This window comes from Megachile rotundata, chromosome 1, assembly GCF_050947335.1.
Source record: "Megachile rotundata isolate GNS110a chromosome 1, iyMegRotu1, whole genome shotgun sequence".
Taxonomy (NCBI): Eukaryota; Metazoa; Arthropoda; class Insecta; order Hymenoptera; family Megachilidae; genus Megachile; species Megachile rotundata.
The window spans coordinates 11,790,293-11,807,677 of NC_134983.1; the positions used below are offsets into that span (position 1 = coordinate 11,790,293).

A 17,385-nucleotide genomic window follows, 5' to 3' on the forward strand; every position below is an offset into this window, starting at 1 on the left:
GTCGCAGTATTGGAAAGAAGACTGCAGCCAGAATTGTCCGATCGGAAATTTTTAATTCAGTCGGTGTTTCTTATCGGTTCGTGGTGTCCATAATCATCGGTTAGTCGAATATTTGCCGTCTTCATTGGTACTCACGGTTATCCGCCGCAGGACGAGAGGCCAGGGTTCGATGGCCTGAACTTGGTGAAAACCAGTTATTTACGAACGAACCGGGCCCACCTTGACTGTTCTTTGCCGGAAGTCTTACTTCTAACGGTCTTTTCGCGTTCACCAATCGAACCACTATCTCGTTTCCTATTTCACATGATTTTCTCCCTGTCCGAATATCGAGCGACTCGATTCCGTAACGGTCTCAACGTTTTATGGTCTCCATGGTATGGTAGTAGAAAATGCAGAGTTTGTTCGCTAGTTCGATTCAGTAAATTTAATATTTACTGTTACAGAGTTCACTATTTTTATTACAGGATATTTAATCATTCGCGAAAATGTCAAAGGGCTATTACGTATCAGGTGAACAAATGTGACAAGTACTTTTTCTCAGGGTCATGTTTTTCTTAAAGTTAATCGATATCGTTTTAAATACGTGATCAATGATTTTACATTCACAAAAATTTAACTTGTGATTTTAAAGAGGTAATTACTAAAGCACCTCCTATATAAATAAATAACTTGCTGTAAATAGTAAAATATGAACGTAAAATTTTGTCCAACCGCCTATTTTAACAAATTTATTCTCGATACAGTAACAATGGTTAAAATGTCTATTTCTTACAATATGAAAGCAGGTATTGAAACTGTATTTATCACAACATTCGTGAATAAAGTACAAAGTGTGATCGTACTTTAAATCTTCTCGTATTCAGAACCTTTCCTGTACCAAACAACTTGTCCTTACTCACGCGATTTTTTAAGACTACTCGTTGAAATTGTAAGCACAATTTGTATTGGCGTCGTGTTTCGCACGATTGATAGCGGTTGCTGACCGTAAAGCGGTTTAATCGCGTATATGTAGATTTTAGTAGTGGAAGCGCCGATTGTTTTCGTATTGCTAGCTGTTGAAATGCTTTGATCGAATGATTGAACATGTTGTTTCGTTGTTACCTCGGGTTTCGTTGTATTGTTCAATCCGCTTGATAGTTCGCCATTCAGTTTTGTTTAATTGCTCGGCCAATTGTCTGTTGAATCGTGCTATTGTCATAAGAATTTAAGCGGATGCTTTTTCATAGATATTTCGTATCGGAGTTATTGTTTCGTTTTTAGCTTGTCGAAATTCAATCTTGTCTTTGTTGTCCGATCGATTGTAGCGAAACGTCTGTATCCGCCGATATGTTACAAAATTCTGCAAATGCAGAAACCGATAAATAATAGCGAAATGCTATATATTAAGATGTATTCATGTTAAAAATTAGTTCATTTATTAGTCACGATTAAATAGCTGCAAAAAAAGAGATATGTTGGACTCTCGTTATATTGCAATGAATGCAGTTGTAATGGTAAAAGAATTTTTGGAATTTGCAATATATTAAGTTGGTCTACTTTAGCTGGCGATGTAACGTGTGGCGACATAATGTGAGGCAATGTGACGTGTGGCGATATAACGTGAGGCAAGACAACACGTGGTAATATAATGCGTAGTGATACTAAGCGTAGCAATATAACACGTGGCAATATGACGCGTGGCGATATAATGTAATGCAATATGATGCGTGGCGATATAACGCGACGCAATATCGAGCGTGGCGATATAACGCGAAGCAATATGACGCGTGGCGATATAACGCGACGCAATATCACGCGTTGCGATATAACGCGAGGCAATATGACGCGTGGCGATATAACGCGAGGCAATTTGACGCGTGGCGATATAACGCGGGGCAATATGACGCGTGGCGATATAATGCGAGACAATATCACGCGTGATGATATAACGTGAGGCAAAAATAACGCGTGATAATATAATGCGTAGCGATACTACGCGTAGCAATATAACGCGTGGTGATGTGACGCGTAGTAAAACCACTCGTGGCTATATAACATGCAGTAATGTAATGCATAGTCGTACATCAGTATTGCAGTATTCTTAAAAATATATATAAAAGTGGCCATATACTGAGAGTCAAATATATTTCTCAATATTTAAAAATTTCATTCGTAATGAATTGAAGATATCTGATATAAGAATGTCTACTTATTCTAACACTATAAAAAGGCATTGTCTTCGAATAAGCGGAATTTAAAACACAAATAGACACCTACATTTAGAAACGTGATTATCATTCGAATTGAATGAATCATATCAGCGATGAACGGCAGTACTTTTAATGATTGCCTCATTCGTGAATAAAATTAACGAGATAACACGTTCCAGTTAATTTCCTGTCACTGTAAACATTTGTCTTTCGCGATAAATATGTAAGAGGAGCGGGTTTCACTGTTGCAATATATTTGCTCGATGCCAACGTTTACATACCTCTTTTTTATTTTACCGAAATGATCCCGGTATCATGAGGAGATTTTAGCTAGGAAGCGGCGATGAATCATACTCGAATTTCTCTACGCTTTTTCCGGGAATTTATAGGGCAATTTGCGTGCGATACAACGACTGCATAAATTATTACGTGAAACTATATCGAGATTGCTTAGCAGATTCGGTGGAATGGTCGATGACTAGACCGGCATTTTTGGTTCAGTCATCTGGGTCGATATTCATCATACGTTCACGAAAATAGGTATTTACACTCGACTTAAAAAATTATGTGTTTCGCAAAAATTTTGCGATGACGAATTGGAAGCAATAAAAACAGGAATGACGGTAAAAGTCATATTTGTTTTATTTGGAATAAACTGATGTGTATCACTGACGTTAATTGTTCAAGAATTTGTGGTATTCATAATTCTTAATTTCTTAATTTTTTTCTACATTCTGATATTTAAAAATTGATTTACTTCGATATTTTTATATTTCTAAGTTTCTAGAACACTATTCCTCGTTGTATTCTTAGTCATTAAAGAATGTTGAGGCATGATACATTTCTTTTATTTGTCTCGATGATACCGTATGATCGAATCTCTCGTTTTCTATTTCAGTCCGCAGACAACAAAATCGTAAATACGTGCCGTGATTCAATCATGAGAATCGTGTGGCCGTCCTTTAACTTGTAACGTATGCATTTATAGTTCTTGTTCACAATACAGGCAATATAACTCGTTGACGTATGTTTGTGCTATAAAATCACTGTACCACGTAGTGATGGTTAGTTCACACCCTGCAGAATGCAAAAGGCCACACATACCACCCACTCTTACATCATAGCGTAATATTCTCTGTATTTAGAAGTGATTATCTCGTTACACCTATGGACGTTTATTTCACTCTAATACATCTTCGCTTCCTATGCAAATTTCTTGAACTTCTACACTCGTGGTTACGTGATTGATCGCCGATTTCCACGTTACCAACTAAATTTCGAAAAAGAGTAGTCTAAGTTAAATCGGGAAAAAAATTGTTAGAAAAACTTGTGCTTGGTATGTACAGTTTGATGGGAGTATTAAGCACCTGCGGTATGCATCGGAATATTTGAATAAATTAAAGTTTATTGGATTTTTTCTTTGGTTTTTTTTTTTCGTTCTTGAAGGCGGTATGAAGCTATAAAATTCGAAACTTAATGACTTTCTGATGAATATGAAACATCGTAACGTTGGGAAATCTCCTGATGTAAAGCTCAATTCACTTCCTACGTTTAATAAATCGTGGCCATAGATATTAAATATTTGTAAAATTTCAAATATGGTATCAAACAGAAGGGTAGAGCTCTTATGTACCTTCACAATATGTATAAGCTGTGAACCTCAAAAAATTAACAGCTTAGCAAATTTTTGTAATGCTTACTTACAGATTTGTCATGTATTGCACATGAATTATAGAAATTTTTTAACTAGTCTCTTTTTCAAATAAAAATAGACTAATATTTCAGCAAATTCTTTTTTACAATTTTAATAATTTGTATGTACATTTAACTGTGAAATTTTAATCATCACCAATGGAAACAAAAAAAATATCATGTTAAAAGGAAATACAAAGTATTATTTATAAGCTGTTTCTCCATTAACTGAAAGAAACGGGAAATTCTTTGTCAGTTTAAAGAATACTGCTACAATGGATGTTGCTCATGACCTAAATCTTTTTATTACAGATTGTTTGATTGGAGACCAGAACGTCCACTGGGTGAGCCAGCGAAACATGAAAGGGTTGTAATTATAAAAAATCTATTTTCCCCGGAGGACTTTGATAAAGAAGTCGCCTTGTTGTTAGAATACCAGCAGGATATCAGATCAGAGTGCCTGAAATGCGGCGATGTCCGGAAAGTTATTATTTACGATGTAAGTAGTTACACCTTTATTCATTAGTTAGTAGCTAAAATAATTTGAGGTGTAAAATAAAATATTTGTCATTCTTAATTAATTATGTGGCCTAAGTTGAGTCAGATTATCATTTTATTTAATACACTCTTAAATACCCACTAATTACCTACATTAACATAAGGATAATATCTAATAAAATTTAAATTGCCTAAAATTAGTTATTAGTACGTTAACCATAATTTCTTGCATATGAAATTTAATCTCTATCTAATAAAATTTGGATAGAATATCTCATTAAGGATCTCATTAACTTGTGTTTTATGAGCCCAGACGATTACGAAGACAGCTCCCATTACCTAAGCTCCCGAATCTAGGTCGATTATTAACACATTCTATCGCTAAGGTCATCGTTGACCTATCAACGATCTTCACATTCAAGCCCTTTGATATCGCGGTTATTAACTACGATAATATCGTACAATATTTCATAACGTTGCCAAGTAGAGTACCTTGAATGTAAAGCACGATCGAATCATCCAGTCGTAAATCTTACTAATGACCCATATAGTGTGGGGAGTTTTTTCAAGTGTCTTACATCTGCCATTGAGCCCAGTATTCAGCATTCTTTTTCCCGTTTCACGATTCATTTATTAAATTTATTATATTTTTTTCTGTAGACTAACATCTGCAATTTATGTTTAATTGTGTCAAAAAGCAATTGGTAAAATACAGTTCTCTGAAGTGACTGTTGTAGAAATTAACATTTACAAATTAGAACATATAATGTGTTGTAATAATAATAATAATTTTTATGATACAAATATGCTGTGACAAGAAATGCAGATTATGTAGAATATAACAGGAATTTTCTGTAACATGAGAGACAATAGTATTTAATTTAGCAAATATAACAAGTACACAAAGATTGTAATTATAGAATGAGTGTAAAAATCAGATTTGTTTGCATAGAAACAAAACAATTGATTAAACTACATTCTCTCGCAACTTTATTTCCTAGCATTCCTCCTGTTTTATGGAACAGTGCAACGTTAAATCACTTACTTTTTACTGTGTTTATTCTTGCAGTCTGCTTTTTATTTTAAACATCGTTAAGCTTGTTTCTTGTTTCGCCTGTATGGAGACGATGCATTGTTTTACAAAATGAATTTCTTTTCCGTTACATCATTTCTATTTTTCTCTTATCTTCATAATGCGAGTGATTTGAAAATTGGATTCAATTTGAAACTAAGGTTTTGAGATAGTTTTCAGTGTGATTCGAAAATTGTAATATTTGAGAATTCTTTTCACAAATTTTGAAATTGGAAGTACGAGAATTTGCCTTTTTTGGCGATCAAATTCTACAATCAACTTCCGTACTTAACCGCACCAAGTTTCGCTCCAAAAACGAAGAAAGCAAGAACGCTGGAAACAGGATCAAACTTCAGCGCGATGTTGCGCTAGCTTAACATGTTCAGAACGTCAGCGAAATTCGCAAGACCAGAAATTCAAAGTTGTATGCCTCGAAGGCTGGATTTTATTAATACCGTGCTCTTCTGTTTCCATCCTTGTTAAACATACTTCTGTATTAAAAAATGATAAAACAAGATGTTATCCAGATAGTTTTGTTTCATCAGCGTACTGCTGAAATTCGCAACGTTGATCCACATGCTGAAATTTCCAACTTCATATTTGTTCTGGCAAGAGAGCAGATGACCCATCGATCACATAGTCCCGAACGTGTTAATTAAATTTCAAACCATAAATTCGTCCCGATCGAATATTTCGAGGATCAGAATGATTCGCCCTGGACTCTAACAAAAGAAGTCGAAGGTCCTCCACAAGTCGCCGCAAATAAACTTTCGAAAGGGGATGACCTAACCCCATAAATTCGCAACGAGACACTCCCAGTCGGCGCGTCTCAACCGTGAATCCATTCAATGTCAAAGTGAATTCCATCGTCTGCTATGGGGGGCCCTGATGTCGCTGCTAGCGAACCAGCGAAAAACGGTTCGAGATCAAAAGCAGCGCGTGAAAGGAAATTTCGTGGCTGGCCAATTTACCCGTGATCGTCGTTGTGCCCGTATTTTCCAGACCGTTTTTTGGGACACGTGTGTAACCCGGTAAAAAAGTTGGTCGAACGAAAAAATGATCAAAAGACCATAGACGAGACCGACCCGACGAATTTACCGACCAGCTGAGACACTTTATGGTTGTTCACTCGGTTTACGGTGATTCGAGGAACACCGTTTCGTCGAACTTCTCGGGTCATTTTTTATTTTTTAATTCGGTCTTTTATTGCGTTTCACTCATTCCTTTTTTCATTTATTTGCGTTTGTGTATAGTTTCGTGTTTCTGCATTTATATCCAACTTTTTGTATTTTCGTGCTTCTATGTATTCAGAGTTCCATATTTCCAGTTTTGCACGTAAGTGAGTCTACATTTTCAGGTTTTTGTTTAATCTATGCATTCCCCAGATCTCTGTATTCCTAGAACGTCTACAGATATACCTGGAGTCGTGTGTACTCTTATTTACTGAAATAATAATTTTTTGCTAAAATATACAATTATTTGCAAATGTTCGAAAGTACGGGCAGTATTCGGTGAGGTCGCAAGGTTGCTAATACTAGCGTGATGGTCAATATTTAAGGGATCTATGGCGCAGTAAAATGATGGATAAGGCGATGAACGAGTCGATTGATCTAACGAGGCAGAACGTGGCGAAAGAACAAAGAATTTCATGTCGCGCGCGGGGTCAGACAGCAAAATTAATGTTCAAACCGAAGGCTCATAAATTGTGGTTTAAGTCGTGGGGGAGAAAAGTATTGTGGAGAACTGTGGGCGACGTAGACGGCTTTAAGTCGTAAAACGGGAAGCCTCGGATTCGTCGTGCAACAAAGCGTTTGCAATGCAACGGAAAAGATGACCTGCATCCGTCTTGATGTGTGGTTTAAACGAGCCATTGTTTAATTAACATACGAATTGCTTTGGTGTCGTTCTGAAACTCGAATGAGGCTATTGAAATAAATGACTGATTTCGTGGAACTTTTTACGTCGGCGACGTAAATAATTAATGCGTGAAGAATATAAAACTCGTTGAAAATTAATGTAGTGACGGCAAGACTTAGGAATCACAATTTTAGATTACACGACTTTTTTTATCTTTCTTGCTAATTGACGTAGTTTGCATTTATTCATACCTGTAAACGTTAATTATTTTTGTAATTACTAACCTTCCTTTTACTCCTTACGGCGGTGAAATTCAAATGGATTTCACTTTGTGCGAGTTCTTTGCTCTCCGTCCATTTTTACATTTTTCATTATTATGCAATGACGTATTTCTTGATAATAGCAGAAATACGCAAAAAATTGTCAAATGTTTTCAGTATATTTACGAAATCGTATACTGAGTGTACTGTAATCTCAAAAGGAATAATTTAAATACAATATTTTGTTACTGTAAGTTTGAGTTTACTGTATCTATGGAATTGAAATGCTTGCCTAAATGTTTCTAGAGACATCCTGAAGGTGTTGCACAGGTGATATTCCGAGAACCAGCAGAAGCGCAAGCTTGCGTTCAATTATTGAACGGTCGTTGGTTCAGCCAGAGGAAAATATCGGCCGAAATTTGGGATGGCAAAACGAAATACAAGTAAGCTTACCTTTTGCTTCACTTCTTTATCGACAGCTTTACCGGCTCCGAGAAAACTTGTTCGATATATATTTAATCGCATGTTCCTTTCAATCCCGCTTGAGACTGTAACTTCCTCTTGGTATACGATTCTGATTTTACCAACAGTAACTCTGTAGAAAATACGAAAAACTGTGTAACTTTGGTGAGTACTATGTAGATTATTTTTCTTTAAACATTGAACTATATTTTCTTTTTTCATTTTATTTTTTTATATTATAATTGTTTTCCATTGATCAAATAAATTATTGCAGAAAAAGGTATTTATTTAAATTTTCATTATTAGTTGTTGAAGTTTTAAGAGTGACAAAAACGTTTCGTTATCAAGAGCAGGATTCTACATTGCCGACTGCGTTTTCATGCTACTTTTTATTATTTACCTAATATTCGTTGATTAATTACTAAAATTACATTCGTTTGTGATTGTTAAACATTTGCACTCGAAGATATTTTTGCTGCAGAGAGATAATAATTCACATATTTGTTATTAAATTTGGATTAAATCTGGAAAGCAGAATATTTGTGCAAATGGAGAATGTAAGATGCCTTTCGAGTACAAAGTTTTAACGTATTTTACAATTCACTATTTTCACTTCTTGGCCGTTGTAGTTGAACAATATCTTCTGAACACCCGTTTCGTAGCTGTTCATTTTCGTTTCAGATCGTTCAAGACAATTGAAACGGTCTCAAATAAAATACGAATGATTGGCAGAGAGGAAGCAAAGAAGATGGTGACGGTGCTCGTCAAATCGATTTGTTTTTTAGGGTTACAGAGACTGATGCCGAAATTGAGGCCAGAATCGCGAAATGGGACAAATTTCTGGAAGGCGAGGACGAGAGGAAGGAAGCCGCCGCGAGAAACGAGAAGCAAACCAATGAATCGTCGACGAAGGAAAAGTCTGAGACCTTGCAAGAAAAGGAGCTTCCTGAAACGACGTTGAGGACATCAGCGAAAACGGAAGTGGCCAAAAACGAGGAGCCTCAGAAGAAGGATGAAATGTCGTCGAATTTCGACGATTCTGAAACGGGTAGAAATAAGAAGTAGAATAGAAAGATATTTTAATAAAATGCAATTTGGGCGGGAAAATGTTTCGAAAGAAGTGAATCGAACTATCCCTTGATTTACTTAAGAATATTAAAATTAAGTGTAACATTACGATCGCAATTAGAGAAAAGTACTTTTTCCAAGTTATGAGGTAATTGCTTGTAATTTCTCATTGTTGATATCACTGAGTATTATTGTACTAGTTGCGCCGTAAGATGTTACTGTTATCTCAAAGAAATAAAAGAATAATTTCCCCTGCAGTTGAATCAGTAATTTCCTGCTTTCTTGCAATTATCCATTAAATTTTGTAATTATTTTTACACGTATGTAGACAATGCTAGATGTAGAAAGTTTCATGTCGATTAGATTGTTCAAAGTATTAGACTGTATTATTTTTATACAGTGCATTATTTGTTCACAATTTTTATCTAATACTCCGTGAAACTAATTTTGTTAAAACCGCATGTTTTTGTTCTGAACATGTTTCTTTGTAATATCTGTTGCGGGTTAAAATACATAACCGAAGGAATTTGCTAGATTTAGAAGACGGACTCTCAATTAAAATCTTTTCTTAATGTTTTTATATTAAAATTTTATACTCAACAAATACACTGAATACATTTATCTGTTCGAACTTAAAATAATACGGTACTTCAATAAATACGAGTATCGTTATTCTAAATGTTAAACTCTTCTGCGATACAAGTGCCATTGCAATCGAGAACAAAGGCGATAACGTTACGAATCAATGCTTATTACATATATTATACGATATGCAAAAAATAAAACTGCATAAAATTAACAACAGACTATCTTTTCCACTGTCTGTATATTAAAAATTATGATTAATACTACATTGCCTAAGTACTTCGAGGTGGTAACTCTAATCAACAACCTTATTCTGCTCAACGGAGCCTAACGTATATTATACAGATAGCAAAAAACGCGTGTCAACTATTGTGCCGGTTAAAACAATGTCATTTGAAAATACAATTAACAAAAATTTAATATCCTACGCGCGTCATCGTGTAACTTTAATCGAATGACCGTTTCAATATTTATTGTCAGTTCCTACATAATCATCACAGTTTAACTTGTTCTCTTTCGTCGCCCGACAACAACCTAAACACGCTCGCCTACTCGATCTCTAAACGCAATTGTATAAAATTTATAATCGCCATGACGCGCCTTCCGTTATTCTGCCGCTTTTTATTTACAATACTCAGCGAAATCTTGGAGGATTCACTCTTATAAAAAAGACTTATATTAGCGAACAATGTTAATATGTATGTGTGTACGTGTAAATCAAGTCAATTCACGAACGAGGATCCACCATTGGACATCCCGCAAGATCTGTTTCCGCGATCCTGCACTTTTCATCCAATTTGCGTGTCCCATTGTCGATCATACACCTTCACTCATTCTTCCAAACGGCTTCCAAGATGCATCGATCAAAAATACACGCGGCAAATTTTATTCATCATGAACATAATCGACCTCATCAACGGAATCCTGCGAAATCTTTCATCGTGTATGTTCTTTCGTAACAAGTATGTTCTTGCGTGCAAGAACGAGTTTCATTTTCTCAATGAATCTTGTTGAATGTTCCGCTAACGCTTCGTCCATCCACACGGTTCGATTTACCAAACGGCACACTTCTTCTCGGGGTTCATCTTGGAGCCGAGGGGACAGTTGAAGTCCTTGGAGAATTCCTCCATGTTCGAAAGAGGTCCCAGAACTCGGAATTTTCCAGGGCTGTGGAATCCAGTCGTGATACGAAGCTTCATGGCTTCGGGCCTGTATTTACTGCACCAGGTGTTCGCTGCGCTTATCCAAAACAATTGTTCGGGTGTGTACGAAAGTCCCGGCAATTTTTGTTCGGGTTGATTTCGCTTCACCCACTCTCTGTAGGCCAAGTAGGCCTCCTTTATTCCACCGTTGTCGGCAATGTTCTCGCCTTGCGTGTTTATACCATTTAACTGTAACAGATTCAAATATTTCTTCGATTAGAAACTGAAAATGAAAATTTGCTACGAAAATGGTAGATGATCTCTTAAAAAGAGAAGAACAGAAAATTTGTTAAAAATGTAACAATAGATAATTTTGTAAAGAAACGAGTATAAGAAGTTTGTTGAGTTTGAAACTAATCATTGAAAAAGAACACTATTATCAATGTGTTCAGCGATAAGGAATGTTATGTTTGACGTAGATACCCCTTCTTAAAGAACATTGGTTCCGTGTCAAAGTATAAATCAGTAATAATGAAAGACTGCGTATTTTTTATAAGGATGAAAGCATTATGCTATTGTTATCAAGGAAGCTCGATTAATTATGCTTACTTCGGTATCTAACTTTATGGCAAGAGTTAGAAGACCTATGCACGAGTTTGACCCCTTTGAAGAGAAATTTGCGTCAATGCTTTGTACGATACCATTATCGTTCAACAACATCGTCTTAGATACATTCGTATGTATACTACTATCCTCACAATATTCGAGATAAAGTTTATGTAAAGAAACATGGTAAATGGAGAGTCAGAACTTGTGTGTCGATCTAACTAAAATTAGAGTCCTTATCGGGCGGACAATGATTTGTAACTGACGTAAATGTTACGGTGTGTTTAGACTAAATAAGCAAGAATAAAAGCGTTCGTAGCTGTATATCGTCGAAATGAAACACGTCGAACTGAACTACAATTAATTGAACAGCGTCACATTAAGTGTTTTTAATCAGCGTAAAATGCAGGAAACAAAAGAAGGTTCCTTACGTTCAATCCAACATCTTCCACAGTGTAATTTCCATATTGATGAATGATACACTCCGCTCTTTCTAAGTACTTTTCCTTCGTTTGTGGTGCCCACCAATCAATCAAATTTCCGTCTTTATCAAACTGTCGACCCTGGTCGTCAAAGCCATGCGTTATTTCATGACCAATCACGAATCCAATGGCGCCATAATTCATGTACCTCGGTCGATCGTTGCTGAAGAAAGCACCTTGTAGAATACCAGCTGGGAATTCTATAAATTATGACATTTTACGTAAACATCATTCATCTATATTTACTCTTATCAAGCTTACAAATCAATACTCACGAATACTGTTCTCAATGGACGAATAGAAAGCGTTAACGATCGCTGGTCTTCCGTGAGTCACCCAGTCACTTTTGTTTACAGGTTTCCGCAATTTACCGAAGGAATACTCGACCCCGAAGAGAGTCAGGTTCAAAATACCTTCAAGATAGTTGTCGGTCGTTAGTTCTAGCTTTTCGTAGAATTCTTCTAGTTTCTTGTCGTCTAATAATTCATCGGGGTACGCGATGTGGCTGGACATGGAGGCTGCCTTCTTCAGGGCACTCTTTCTCGTGTCTTCGTCCATCCAATCGACCTATACAAATTTGCAAGTTATATCTTGCTAAAGAAGGAAGGAAATTTTTATAATACCTTCTTCAATATTTTCGTGAATTCTTCTCTGATGTCAGCCACCATTTCCAATGCGTTCTTCTTCGCATCTTCCTTGAAATATTTCCTAACGTACATCGCCCCAACGCTTATAGCCAAACTACCAGAAACTGTATCGATACACTCTTTCCATCTGGGTTCTCTTTCCGTTTTTCCGCTCAACGCCGTCGAGTATTTCAATTGTCTCTTTCGAATTTCGTCGGTGAGATAGCTGACCGACGAAGCAGCTGCTCTCCACATCACGTAGTTTGCTTGTACCCTCTTTGGAGTGGTGGCTAAAAGCTTTTGTAAGTTTGCAATGTAACTAGGAACGCTGACGATCACGACTTCCTCTTCGGTCACTTGAACACTCGGAGCTAAGAGGGTGTTGAAATATTCCTTCCATGGTACGCTGGAATACGTCGTCGATAATTCTCGAACTGACATGGGGTTATAGAGGAGGGTTGCGTTGCGACGCTTCTCATTCGGTAATGAAATCTGCAAAATTAATGTTTTATTGTAATATATGAATTTTTATTTCATTAATAGATGTATTTCTTTAACTACAAAGTCTGCTAAGGATTTTTGAGGACTTTGAGAATTATAAATAGAAATGATAAAATTGCTTAAAATTGTTTAAGACCTACATAATTTCTTCATCTAAATTGACTAATTGGACAAGTTACTTACATTAGCAAGTTTAATCTCAAATTCCAACGACTCCTTTAATTCCTCCATTGCAGTAGTTTTATTAGCGCCAAGAATCACTGCGATGTCCACCATATAACTATAATACGCCTGCACGATTTTGTCAGTGAAACCCTTTGATAAATATTCACGAGACAGCCCAAGGGATGCTTGATCCAGCTATAAAATAATTTGCTTTAAACATTATTGTAATTACGTTGTAATTAAGTATTTAATACGTTTAACGTTGAGCTAGCATTGTATACAGTAGACTCTCGTTATATTGCCGCTTGAGTGTGATTTCTAGATTGCTGTACGTTGCGTAACCAAAATGTTAGATCGTCACGCATTGTATCGGCAAATATCGCCCCATAACTTTACACAGTCAAGCATTAAATCACGCATTATCAAGCGTTACATCGCCTCCTTATAACTTTCGTCCGCGGCAATATAAGGAGAGTCTCCACTACCATCGTTAACTGAGCTAACGAATCGATTCAGAAAACAAACACCTATCTATCATGACCACTAAACATTTTCCGAAGCTACACAAATATTGATCGAAAGACATTCTACCGGTCGAACTGTTTATCTATCAATTATTATTGAATAATTTCTACTGGTATGTGATTTAAAATGTAAGCAAGCTCATTTGCATTAACGATTCGCGTGACTTTACGAGCGGCTTCTCCGTTCCGCTAAAATGCAATTTTATTTTCCATTAGCGATTCAAACTTTACAACCAGGCGTAAATTTCATTGAACATTACAGCAGCTGGTGGATGGGATGTCGTTTTCTTGTACGTACATCGATTATCCGTTTCGTGCTGTTCTTTAGGTCGACACCGATGCTGAAGTCGATGAAATAGTCGACCGAGTAGCCCATCTTGCGGAATTTATACACAGATTCTGTCCAGTGGAAATCGTTTTCGTTCCAGTTATCACCTTCTAACACTGGCCATCCACCTAGTTTTTCTAAGATCTTCATCAGAGGTTCCAAACCTTGCTGTTCGATCACCGCTGAAATAATTGGGTTACGTGCAAAATTCAAGTTTGATCAAACAGAAGACTGGGAATTTTGGAATTTCTCAGGAAATAAAAAATTTAAAGTTAATTTGTAGGGTGCTGTTTGTACATTTAGATGTTTGACAATATGGGAATTTGTAAATATTCCAGTTCAAAAAGCCAGAAACTGAGAATTCATAAATTTAAAGATTTAGATACTTGTTTGTTAGAAATTTGACATTTTGGAAATAAGGCAAGTTAACAATTTACTGAAATTGAACAGAATTCCTCAGATCGCGTTCTGAATAGTTAAAAAATAAAAGAACCTAAAGAATCTGTAGTAGCACATTAATCATACTTACTTTTGTTCATACAAGCTTTGTACAGATTCTTCGCGAGCCTGAACGGTTTCGGTTCATCAGGAGAGCTCTTCTCCTCGATGCTCGTCCTTAATTGATTTTGCAATTCATCACCGATCTCTGTGAACGTATTTACGCTTGTTTTATCATCCGGAATGTTGGTAGACTTGAGAAAACCACCGCAAGCAAAATCATAGAAGTCATCGCAAGGTTCCACCTCATTGTCCATATTCTTCAGTAACCTAGATGCTAAAATTTTACCACAAATCATTCGATCGTGTTGCAAGAGTGAATCGACGAAAGTAGAATTTTCTACCAACCGGTGTGAATGCATTCCGGTGTGAAACAAACGTTATCGTCACAGGGTGGTCCTCTGTCCACTATTTGAATGTCTTTCGAACTTCTGTATCCATTTAGGGCATCGGCTGTGGACGGTAATCCCTCTGAGTTAACAGGTTCTATTCTCGTGCAGCAGCGGAGGCAGGTGCGATTGCAACAACAAAAACAACGCAAGACGACGCTGTTAATCATTGTTAGTAATGATCCGTTTTCAAGCTGCGGTAATAAGCATGTCGTTTATGAATCGCTAACAAAAGGAGAGTGGAAGACTTTGGCTAGGTGAGTCACTGTATTTTTTATTTAACTCTATTTTTTCATCTCTTCGACCACAGTTAAAAATAATCGATTTGCAAGGATGAAAAACTAGCGGATTAATGAAGATAACTTGTACCAAATTTGTGCTCGTTATTTGGTCAATTATCATTCGTTACTACAATTCACGCGTTACTGTTTCGGTTTTATGGAATATTTCGAAAGTTGTGATTACTTAAGTCTTGTTCCAGTATCATTCAATCTTAGAACAGCTATTTAGAACAAGGTAATTACATGTAAACTCAATTCAGCAGCAGTGCCTATTAAATTTGCATTATATATCCATTTCCTTCCTTTGTAAAAATAAATTCACTCAAGGACTGGCGAAGGATAATTTAATAAAAATACTTCTTACTTTCAAGAAATCACTCGATTCATCTTTCAGTGACACGTTCAATTGTTCCAGCTCAATTAAGTTAAATTGTACAGATTATGCTAATGACTACTTCGTACATTGCAATAAAACACGAAGAGTTAAAATTTAAAAAAAAATTCATATTGCAAATTATATTTGTACCTATGTCATATGATAACAAAGGTATATGATCATATGATAACATTTGTTACTATTTTCTCCAGTATTGAACGGTTTACCTAATTTCTTATTTATCGCGTTCAAAGAGGGTGGAAAATGCAAGTCAGCAATAAGTTTGTCAATACTCTTAAAGTCCGGCACGAGGCATAGTAAACGGAAGTGTAAACTAATTTAACCGTCTAACTGCTGGCGTCATACATGCTTATACATGTTGTTCCTGTCGCAATTCGATTCTCTGTAAACAACTTCACTTTCTTATAACTTTATTTCGAGCAGGTAAAATTTTATTTTTAGCTATAATCTGTAAATTACTCTTCAATTTTATATTGATATTAATAACAATTTTTACAAAATTCCATCTATCATATGCACTGCTCAGAAATTTTTCTTGCGAGACGTACCTGGTGCGTCATGAAATATTTCATTGAAGTATCTTCAGCTAAAAAAAACATGTGAACTGATCTTTACTCTTTAATCTTATACTAATATTAATTTTTATATGATTCTATTCGTTAATTCAGACACTGATATCTTAATTACGTGACGCATGAGGTGCGTCATAGACATGCTCAAATTTTGAAGACAAAAAATTTAAAAAATCACAGATACATGAATTCTAAAATTTAGAAATGTTAATCGTCGTATTACACTTACAAACTTGTTGTCATTAATCCTCTTTATTTAACAAGATTGCAAGATTTACAAAATAATAAGTTAAATTAAAAGATTTGAATTGTTACAAGTTCGATATTTTAGATATTTAATTATATACGTCAAATAAATTTTTAAAAATATATTCTTATATCCTCTGGTTACATGGAAGTGATCGTGTTAAAGATTTTGACTCATACACGATTTTTCATTGATCTTGAACAGTAAACTTACTAGTCATTCGCAAAGAACAACAATATCTTGGCGCCACAGCGCAACGACCAGTCGTTCATGTACGATTATTTTTCAATGATTCGTAAAAATATCTCGATGATTCAGTGATCGAATCTACTGTGGACACTGCAGGTGGTCGATCGACACCCGCTCGAAAATACACAAACTCACCCTGTATTTTAAGAGGTTACCATCGCGGGAAACATCACCTGGCCCGGTGAATAATTCTCAAAACAATTTACCCAATGCGTCAGAAACAAAAGTACTGACGTCATTATTTTTTACGTCAAATTACGCGTTTTCGTTTACGCAGACGTATGGTTTGCGTTCAGATTGTTGTATTCATAATCGGACGCACAGAAGGGGAAGAAATGTTCGATGCTTGCCATATAAAGCCGCCGAAGAAGTATCGGAGAATTACTCGCTCATGGAAATTGAAAAATTTGCAATTTAAATATACTCTAATTAATTCTAATTTATAAATTGATTAGTTTGAAATACTAAAAATTTGTTAATTTAAAAATTGAAGATTACAAATTTACATACTTGAGAATTTGATCATTGAGAAATTTGAATAGCTAAAAATTTAAAAATAAAAAATGTATACATTTGAAAATGCATTTGAAAACATGAAAATTCGAATATTGAAACTTTTGAAAATTAGAAATTTGAATGATAAAATTTGGAAATCCAGAAATTTGAAATACTAAAAATTTTAAGATTGAAAATTG

At 35.7% G+C, this 17,385-nt stretch overlaps 2 protein-coding genes across 5 annotated transcripts in view; one reads left to right on the top strand and one right to left on the bottom strand.

Moving 5' to 3' along the window:
• Positions 1-9,355, top strand: part of barc (RRM1_TatSF1_like and RRM2_TatSF1_like domain-containing protein barc) — a 71,440-nt gene extending 62,085 nt beyond the window's left edge. The window contains exons 5-7 of one of the 2 annotated variants that reach the window (XM_012280678.2): positions 4,194-4,380; positions 7,875-8,011; positions 8,712-9,355. In XM_012280678.2, coding sequence (XP_012136068.1) covers positions 4,194-4,380; positions 7,875-8,011; positions 8,712-8,991 — 604 coding nt within the window. In that variant the 3' untranslated portion in view covers positions 8,992-9,355. The remainder of the gene's footprint in view (positions 1-4,193; positions 4,381-7,874; positions 8,012-8,711) is intronic. The other variant, XM_012280677.2, reaches the window with a different exon arrangement.
• Positions 9,356-9,649: 294 nt separating this feature from the next.
• Positions 9,650-17,385, bottom strand: part of Nep2 (M13 family metallopeptidase neprilysin 2) — a 54,015-nt gene continuing 46,279 nt past the window's right edge. For 2 of the 3 annotated variants that reach the window (XM_012280679.2, XM_012280681.2), the window contains exons 3-10: positions 14,904-15,041; positions 14,587-14,832; positions 14,028-14,239; positions 13,224-13,400; positions 12,537-13,031; positions 12,189-12,480; positions 11,863-12,113; positions 9,650-11,074 (exon numbers count right to left, since the gene is read on the bottom strand). In XM_012280679.2, coding sequence (XP_012136069.1) covers positions 10,736-11,074; positions 11,863-12,113; positions 12,189-12,480; positions 12,537-13,031; positions 13,224-13,400; positions 14,028-14,239; positions 14,587-14,832; positions 14,904-15,041 — 2,150 coding nt within the window. In that variant the 3' untranslated portion in view covers positions 9,650-10,735. The remainder of the gene's footprint in view (positions 11,075-11,862; positions 12,114-12,188; positions 12,481-12,536; positions 13,032-13,223; positions 13,401-14,027; positions 14,240-14,586; positions 14,833-14,903; positions 15,042-17,385) is intronic. The other variant, XM_012280680.2, reaches the window with a different exon arrangement.